Here is a 9,935-nt window from a genome sequence, read left to right as displayed (position 1 = left end):
TAATTGACACCAAATGTATTAGGCCTCTGTAAAATCTATGCATAATTATAATATTAGCATAGCTTAGAAGAACTAGTTTCCCTTAAATACTCCTTCAGTTTTCGGCAGAAACTAGGTATTAATAAATTGTTTAATACATAATTCTTTTGTGAATGATTCATTTATCAAAACATTTTAGTTTTAAACTTAATGTCCAATTTCAAAAGTTAACTATACCGTGTCTTTTGGTTGATAACATAATCTTAATGATCAAGAACTATTCCCCAAAACTGAAATATTTCGAAAGGAAACATCGAATATAACACTGATATGAACTAATGTATGACTAACTCTTGATGATTAAAGAGTAGACATATTTACTAATACAAAAATTTTTCTCTGTTATTCTAATTTCCGAAAACAAATTCATATAAAAAAGAGGAGACTACATCACTAAAAAAATACACCCACAAACGTACCTACATAAACTAATACACAAAACGTGATCAGAACTTGAAATCTGAATTCTATAATGTGTATTTTATTTTTCATCCAAGTGTATTAATTATTACTTTTTTTCATTATTTATAATTTATCCTTATTTACTTATTTATTTATATTTGTTTTCTGGCTTTTGTAATTACTTTTTTGTATATAGTGTAGGTTTTTTTTTCAAACTTTTTCAACTGTTAGAAATTAAAAATATTTAAAAAAGAAATTCAAAAACCTCACTGTACCATGCCAAAGGTATTTGTACCTTGACTTATACTATGTATCAATCAGAGATGGGCAAAAATTATCTATGGATAAAACTACAGCTAAAATTGTCTAGTCGATCCTTGAATGAAGCATTAATAAATAAATGTCGTATCCATGGCAATAGTTTCATCTATAGCTAATTTTGTCCCATCTCTAGTATCAATTATAACCTTATGGTAAGCTTTATATATATAATAATAATTAAAAAGAAATGTCAATTCTCAACAAGCATTATTAATAGTGCTTTTTTGAACGTAACAGGCTTTCTTTAAATGCTCTAAATTCATATACTCCAGTCCTTATACATAAATAAGATTTTGTATCAAGCCTGCTCTCTCGGGAGCATTCTCCAATTACTAGGTTGGTGCGTATGAAATTCCGAATTTTTAAGTGAATGTATAAAGCTGCATATATTTTTTCATTAACTGTTTATTTAATCAAAATATGTCCCATTCACTTCAATACACTTTTCCCAGTGGGACTTAAAGTATAGATGCCTGTATTAAAAAAAAATCTGATCTTTAGGATCAATAAATTCATATTTCGAATTTTTTAGGTCTTCACTATGATACGTTTTAGCCCGTAAAAACAGATCCAAATGTTAAAAAAAAATGGAAGTCGATTGACGAGATTCGGTGAATAGGTTGGCTGCTGCAAAACTTCATATTTCAATTGTTCTGTGTGGCCATCACGGTCGTTTTGGATTTCATCATCAAATCACCAAACCGAAATTTTTCAAACCATCGCTGTACTTTTTGATCTTTAACAGTATTCTCCACAAACGTTGTTTTTATTGCGTGCAGCTTTTGCAGCATTATTACCAAGTTTATATATTTATACAAAAAAAAAAAAAAATACAGGAATATCGGTGGAATTCATATCGGTGCAAAATTCCACAAAGGACCACCACCAAAAACCAATAACACAAAGGACACTTAAGAGAAAATTACCTTTGTTGAAATGTGACTCTGGCGATGATATTTAGCTCCAGTTCTCTAATCCTTTTCACGGCTGATTTCCCTTCCTGAGAGAAATACATTCCTGGCAACATTTGCTGAAGATACTTCCATCTTTCCTTCCACTTAGATCCATAAATACCATCAAAACCTTCAATAACCTTTCCTAACTAAGCAGTGGCATAAGAATTGGCCCATTAATACCAATAAATCAAAATTCAAGCGTGTCACTTTCACTTTCAGACACGAATCCTGTCCGCCAATCCTTTTAAACTTTTCTTCTTACTTCTCTTCTCTAACACAGTCCGGTATGTTGGCTTTCTACTTGGCAAGAAACTATTACGGAACCCACACATCACTTAAAAGAGAAGAGCTAAACCGACGATTGAGCTCATGTTTCAACTGAAAAAAACTTATTGATATACAAGGAAATGGTGAAAGCAATCTGGATCTACCTACGGGCTTGAACTGCGTATCTAATTTTTTCAGTCTAAAATTCTTTAATCAATAGTCAATCCTCCATATTACGGAACCAACAAAGCCTTACATCATGACCTCAAATACCATATATCCTTGAATATGCTACTGGAATTCCCGCCAGCTTCATCAATCGAGTCTCGAGCATGTGTGGCTTAGTCACTACTGGCTTCCAATACTAGTGATGAGGGTGAGAGAAAAGTGCTGAGATCTCTTGGGGTCTGCCTTCCACATGAGGACAGAGCTTCATTCAGAGTACCCAGGGCTTACTGTATATTTAGTATGAATGCGAGCTAAGATGGAATTATTTTCTTTACTTTGTGTTTATATTAAATTGCTATTATTTTTTTAGTATTATTATATATAGTTTTTACAATACTAATGTTTTTATATTTTTATTGTTGTTATCTTTATATTTTATTTATTATTATTTTCATTTTTTTACTCTGTATGTATAGTATTAATGAACACTTAGAGGTCTGATATAACCTTCATTGTGGTAGCTTGTATTATTAGTCTTTAATGGATAAATAAAAAATAAACATTACCAAACTATTTCTATTTTATTAAATTTAATTTTAAAGGTGCACAACTCGTGTGACATACTGGTGAACAAAAACATTCTTATTTTAGGTATTAGGAATAAACAGTCTGACTTACTATTCCAAGTTTAAGAAACTAACTAATCAAGAAAAAACTATACTAGTACTAACAATTGTATTACCTTTAACAGGGGTTATTGTCCTGGCTGTAAAGTTTACTAGTATAGTAGTTGAAGACTTGCCAGCGAGTACTAACACTGGACGCAACTTTTCTATTGAAAAGGATCCATTGGAATCCCCTAGTATTTTTATTGCGTAGCCTATGGGAGTGGAGTTGGGATTTATTACTGATATTTTTCTTGTTACTGACTGGGAAAGACATGAAAGAAACTGGATAACGGCTTGCGGTATATATGTCCCCATGACACTGTATAAGTGACAAACAAGAATCATCATGGCTATTGGATTTGAGTTATAGAAATCAGCTGGTACCACCGTCAGTCCCAAACGGATCGCATTCCAAGCTGTTGCTAGGATCACTCCATTATGATGATTCTACAAAAGAAATTAAACCTTTTTTTTGGTCTTTACCTTTATGCTCTAAATAAATGGTTGTTTATTTACATCAACTATTAATTATATCAGTAAATAATTAACTATAAAAATGTTTTTCGGAATCATGATAACTAATATAAATCATCGTGCGCTGAATGACAACAACTGCAACAACACTAATGTAAAATCTCATATAATGGGTGTAATGGGCGTAGCCAAGATGATATCGGGACAGACAGAATTGATTCAGAGTTTGTTCTGGACTACCTAGGAAGAAAACATACTAAAAACATCTGGAATATTGTTGCATGGTCAAAGATGGAAGAATTCCATACAATACTATTCCTATTATTTTTTCGGTGAAAATAAAAATCTCTAAAAGTAATTATTTTAAACATTAAAATTTTAAGAAGGAAAAAAATTTCTTTTTCGATTTTAAAGGTTCATTATTGAAAACGTGTGTTCTGCATTTGACTCGACATTACTCTACCTTAATATTCATCTGGATATTGTGGTCTTGACATTAGTTGGAACGAGATAGCGGATACCATGGCCTTCAGCGGTGAAAAAATTAAATGAAAAATAATTTTATTCTGGGAGATATGTACCCTAGAACAAATACATGGTTCATACATCAAGATTTTTGTCTGGCAAGCATTAGCAAATTTTTAGTAAGTAACAAGAAATTATATTGGGATGTTGCCTTAACTACCGTTTATAATGTAATTACAATGATGCGGAGGTTTGGTTATACAATAAGTGGTATTGGTAATGGTGGGGGGGGGGAACAAGTCCGGCAAGTGGGCCTATTGGTCCTTTTTGCCATACAATAAGTGGAGGAATAGGTGTTTAAAGGTAAGAATGGATGGGGATTTGCGAATGGAGATGGGAAGAGAATTCCAGGTTGCACGTATCACGAAGGATTTTCCAAAGAAGCCGGTTCTATAGGAGGGCATATATAAATCAATCGGTTGGGATCTAGTGTTTAATGAGTGGTTAGATGAACGAAGATTGAGGGGACCAAGGATATAGGTAGGTTTTTTTTTTATCAAACTTAATGTCAATGAAATATCTTATGAATGCTATGCAACAACACAAAGCAGTTGAATCGCACAACTTTATAATAAAGTGTTTCTTTCTCTCTACTTTTAAATTTAAATAATATCTTTACTATTACCTGTGTTGAATCACTTGGATTAAAATAAAAATCCTGAAAATACAGTTCTTCTATGTAAGGACAATAAAAAAGTGTTACTGCACACAGAACTACACCATCTTGTAAATGAGTATGTAAATTTGTAATATTTTTTTCTGGCCATTTCGGCTCAGCCCCTTCTATTCTGTTCTTCATTGAATTATACACCACGTTGAGCCAGGTCAGCAATACTTTATCTGTTCTCTCCAAAGTTAACTTCTTTAAATGAGGCATACTTTCAATTGTAACGTTTTCTTCATTTTCACTAGTTAGTGAATACGCTCTGAAAACAACTACTAGTCAGATTTTTGACGATCATTTTCCAATGCACATCAAAGTTTTAGTAATATCATCAAAATATTTTTGACAATTAAACAAAAATAACACGTATTTGACGAAAAGCTTTAGGAAGTCGATATATCATATTTTTGACAAGATAAATCTAAATAACAAGGTATCTGATGGAATTCTAAAAATCAGAATTTCACGACACAATTTTAAATGAAATATATTATTTGAAGTTTTCCTCTTTATTTCCTTCGTCAATTAAATAGTGTAAAAATAATTGTTAAAATATAAGAGTTCAAATTGAAATGCCAGTGAAGAACAGTGCCAAAGGTCTTTTATTTCTTGTCATGTTGAAGGCGTATTTCATGACGGTCAAAAGGTCGAAAAAATAAAATAAAATTAGTGCATCGATCTCAAAATAATATTAGCCTTGTGCAAAAAATGAAAAAAAAATCGGCGCCATGGGCGTACCAAGAGTGAAAAAAAAATTATTAATTTAATAAAAAATGGTTAGGGATGGTTTTCAAGCAAATAATTATAATAAATAATAAACTTACTGGTATAATTATATATAATTTTGGTTTAATTCGCCTTTTTCGTGCTGAAATGTCACAACCTGAACGACCATGGCTTGCCCAACACTAGTTTTGATCCTGGATAAGCCTTTAAGAGGCGTCGTTAAATGGCTTCTATGTAAATTTTTTGATTCTTTATAAAAGAAACAGGTCGATAGTAATCAGTTCATTCCCATAATTTTAAATCAATTGTTTTGTAAGACTAATTTAAAATTCAAGAATTAGGTTGACTCACCTTGAAAGAGATTTATGTGTTGTTAGGAAGCTGAAATGATAAAACAATAATGCAGAGAGTGAAATACATAACAATACTGTATAATTCAAATTCGCTAACATTATTGAAAATAAAATATATTAAAAAAAAAATTAAACGCCTTGGATTAAAAGTACATAGCGTATTAACTTAAAATAATTACAATAAATAGATATATATATATATATTTTTGTAGACTACAATTGAGTCTATTTTATTATGATGTAATTATTATATGGTATTGTTAAGTTAATCACTAAGCTACATTTATAAAAATTGGAAAATCTAAGAAGTTGACTTCCTAATTTTAGTTAAAACATTGGTAGAACAACATAAATGTCTTCTTTGTAGCCCAATATGAAGAGTTGAGTAGTGTTTCCTTAAGTTTCAAATATAAATAGACAGTAAAACGTTTTGGAGATCAATTTGTCTAATCGATTTTTAATGTCGAAGAAACGGCCTTAAATTGTCTCAAATAAAATGGATTCCAGTAGAAAAGAAGTAGATCATAGATCATTGTTATTTATTGGACTGGAATGGACAGTAGATTCACTAGATCATTAATTTGTACCGAATGAATTTTATAAATACAGTGTACTCGCTAATCGAAACCTTGATAATCCGGACCGTTCCATAATCCGAAAAAGATTGATTGTTTAGTTTTATGTTTGTAGAACATAAACATCTATGTATGAACTAGCAGTTAACTGCATGCAGAAACTGGTCAATCAATATTTTATGATTTGAAGACATGGAGGATGGGTGGAACATGTGGCCTGAAGCAATCCATCGGAACGCCTCTACACAACAATGAATTCCAGTATCGCAGGAAAGAGACCAAAAACCAGATGGATAGATGGGATCGACAATGATGCGAAAGGCTGCATGCTCAAAACTGGAAAGCAGTAATCCAAAATAGACAGGCGTGGAGAAGGCTGGTTTGGGCGGCCGAATATCTACATAGTTTGTAAAGGCTACCAAAAAAAAAGTATATATTTGTTTACCTTCAAAAACTGAATTATACATACTCTTTGTATAAATACTCTTTGTATAAAATACTCTTTGTATAAATACTCTTATACTCTCTATTAAATACTCTTTGTGCTGAAATAATCCAGTTGAAAATACTGACTCCTATTATTTAAGATAAAATCCAAATTTTTCAATTTCTTTCTTTTTTCAATCATCAGTAAGAAATTGTATTGTTAATACAATGGAAGTTTAGGCTATTGAACAATATTTAACTACGAGTTGTAAGAAAATACATGTTCAAACAAAAACGACGCTGAATTAAGGGAACTGCATCCGGTAAATATAATTCAGGTCAAAGTATTGCGGCGTATAAGATGAGCGTGGAAGGTTGTAGGGCTTACTAACGAGTGGATTCCTAAAATGTTAATACACACTGAACCGACGGGTAAACGTCCGAGGGGTAGACCGAAACGTATATGGGAGTATTGTGTTAAAACTGATTTATCAAATTCTGGTTTGGAGGGGCGTCTGTAAAACGTAAAACTACCGTCATTACTAACTTTCTTTCTACGGCCCTATAAACTTTTTTTAACAAACAACAAATGAAAATTTCAGATTATTTCACAAGAATAGTTTCAAAATAAATTTCTGAACAATGATTACCTAATTATTGTAAACATATTTTTATGTAAATTTACATTTATAATTTTTGTTTTTAAATTGTTTTGTTATTTATGAAGTGACTTTTTTTACCCATTCATAAATTCTAATTTTTGGCTAATCCAAACCCTGTTAGTTTTAATTAATTCGGATTAGCGAGAGCCCACTATATATAGAAATAAAATATCTCATTTCGTTGAATTTGTTCAATAATTAATTGATCCTTTTGGATGGAAAATACGGAGAATGAAAGGAAAGAATTTTAAGAAATGCTTGTGAATCTATTGGATATTGGTCCAAGAATATATTATAAATGGAATTGTGTAGCCTAACAAGTAACAACTCCAAGATGCACAATGGTTTCGTTAGTCCGACAGTTGGCGTTCCTTTAATCCTTTGTACTCATAGCGGTTTCTTTTTTTTTTCCACTGAAAAATGTTTTCAATTATTAAGGAACTGAATCTGGTGAAATCAGTAAAAGTGGAGAATGATAGTGTGCTTATCCTGATGTATGCCTGGAGTATTGTTGACGAATCCTTTTCAAATATTTTTTCTTAGTTGATCGTTTGTACTCGAGGTAAGTTTAATAAATACAGTCTATTTAAAATTTTAATATTTATGCCACTCACGAAAATGCAAACTTTGGGCATCAGGTCGTCTGATACCAGAATGAGCAAATCATTCCAGTGAACATTTGCGTCAGATTGACAGGGTAACTACGATTAATTGTATTACGATTGAAATTAGTTATATGTATGTGTTCGTTCGTGTATTAAATTATATATATGATTTATTTAGAAATACTTATATCCTTATTTTGATCCTATTCTTATGACATTTTGTTTTATTGTATCCTTTAGCTGCTCATAACTACCTAACTACTCTAGTGTTACCTTTCTTTTTTGTATTATTTATATTAGATATTATGTTACATATTATGTTACATATTATTTTATGTAGCATAATATTATGTTTAATTCCTTTTTCATATTTTATATTATATTCTTATTTTTAATTAGGTGCACTCCATATGTGAGATCATTAGCTCATCTTAATTAATTTATTAATTGTTAAATCGTATCATTATTTTCACTTCAAAAGGTCTTTCAATTATCTTTTTTTAATTTTAATTTTAATCTTTTGTTGGAAGCCTATAGACAGCGATTACACATCAACACCTGATATTGCAGAGTCACCCACTGAAGAAAAGTGTTGAAACCTAGTTTTTATAATGAGGAAAAGAGGAAGGATTATAACTCTGCAGTAGGTATTAGGTCATGTTGGTATTCATGACAATGAACAAGCTGACAAGTTGGTTAAATTCGGTTGTGCGGAGAACCTGCCTGTTCGATCACACAACAAGGTGCAAACCATTTCAAGGCAAAAGTAAACTTACATAGGGTTGCGAGAGGGAAAATGGCTTAATAGTCTACTTCCTGTGGCGCAAAAAAAAAATTGTCAATTGAATATTAGTTTTATCAGCAGACATTAATTCATATTAATGTTGTTCCAGCTTTAAATCATAATAGCCTCCACAGCACCCTAATAATCAAAAGTTTTACCAACTCAAATTTCATTTATGTTTATCATTCATGATTCGTTCGTTTATATTCTGTTTGTTATTTTGGCGTCGACCGATAGATGTTGTTATCTGGTCGGACCACGTTGGATGTACTTTCCTGCATTAAGAAATAAAAGCGACAGCATATCTCGGTCCAACGACAGTTGAGGTGTAGATGGTCAGTTTCGTTAGTTGGTGCTTGCAACAGTGATAAGTATATATGGGTTTACCAAATGTCTGGTAGAGCAAATAAAAGAGTCATTCTTCCAATGTTATCAACTAGACCAGTAAGGAGCCTAAATGTGTACCATATGTTAATTTAGGACATCATAGAAATGGAAATATAGTTTATAACAATAATTGTCAAAAATTGCTTATAGTAATCATTAGCCTGCTCATATCGTACGTGTACATGTACTACAAGTACACTTGAAACATGTCCGTTTGATCCTTGCTCCATCTGATAGAATAAATTTAAAATTAATTTTTTTTAAGTATCTGATCTATTTAATATTAAAATAAAACCTACTTGCTTTACAGGAAAAATATTAGATATTCTCAAACCTGTTTTCTTTGAGGGAAGTTTCATCTATAACTTTAAGATCAAGGCGATACGGCAGGTTAGCTTGGACAACCGTTTTATGTATTTGCAATATCAAGTCCAACCATGATTGCAAGTTATACCTTTCGAATTCTTCTTCATGTAGAAAAATTTGGGTTGAACCTCTCTCCTTCAATTATGGAAAAATATTATGATATATTTAGTTCTATTTTACGTAAATTTTGCCTGTCTTATCCATTTATGTAGCATATATAAATCTATACGTACATTTATGTAGCATATATAAATCTATATGTACATATATGTAGTATATGAAAACCTATATTTCCATTTATGTAGTATATACTAACCTATATGAGTCTCTAAGTCTAACAGCCTCAGTCAGCTGACATCGAATAAACAGCTGACTAAGATCAGCTGATCGCATGTATATAAAGAGATGTACCGAACCCAATAAAGTTAGTATGTTACAGCAGTTCACACGTGGTACATCTTATTCCTTCTTCTCTTTTTTGACATTTGGCTTTCGCCGATACTTAACTGGTGCCGAAACCCGGGAACTATAGGTACCGGATAAATTTTCAGTCTAAAAGAAAAAAAA

General features: G+C 31.5%; 1 protein-coding gene across 9 annotated transcripts in view; it reads right to left on the bottom strand.

Moving 5' to 3' along the window:
- LOC106684603 (cilia and flagella-associated protein 47) overlaps positions 1-9,935 on the bottom strand; it is a gene marked incomplete at its 3' end in the record, with an annotated part of 85,611 nt that overhangs the window by 5,326 nt on the left and 70,350 nt on the right. For 8 of the 9 annotated variants that reach the window (XM_024359952.2, XM_024359951.2, XM_024359955.2 and 5 more), the window contains 4 exon segments: positions 2,896-3,268; positions 4,446-4,746; positions 5,562-5,591; positions 9,337-9,503. In XM_024359952.2, coding sequence (XP_024215720.1) covers positions 2,896-3,268; positions 4,446-4,746; positions 5,562-5,591; positions 9,337-9,503 — 871 coding nt within the window. 9 annotated transcript variants of the gene reach the window in all.

This window comes from Halyomorpha halys, unplaced genomic scaffold (genome assembly GCF_000696795.3).
Source record: "Halyomorpha halys isolate HHAL.00 unplaced genomic scaffold, Hhal_1.1 Scaffold594.1, whole genome shotgun sequence".
Lineage (NCBI taxonomy): Eukaryota > Metazoa > Arthropoda > Insecta > Hemiptera > Pentatomidae > Halyomorpha > Halyomorpha halys.
This window is presented reverse-complemented; position numbering and strand designations above follow the sequence as displayed.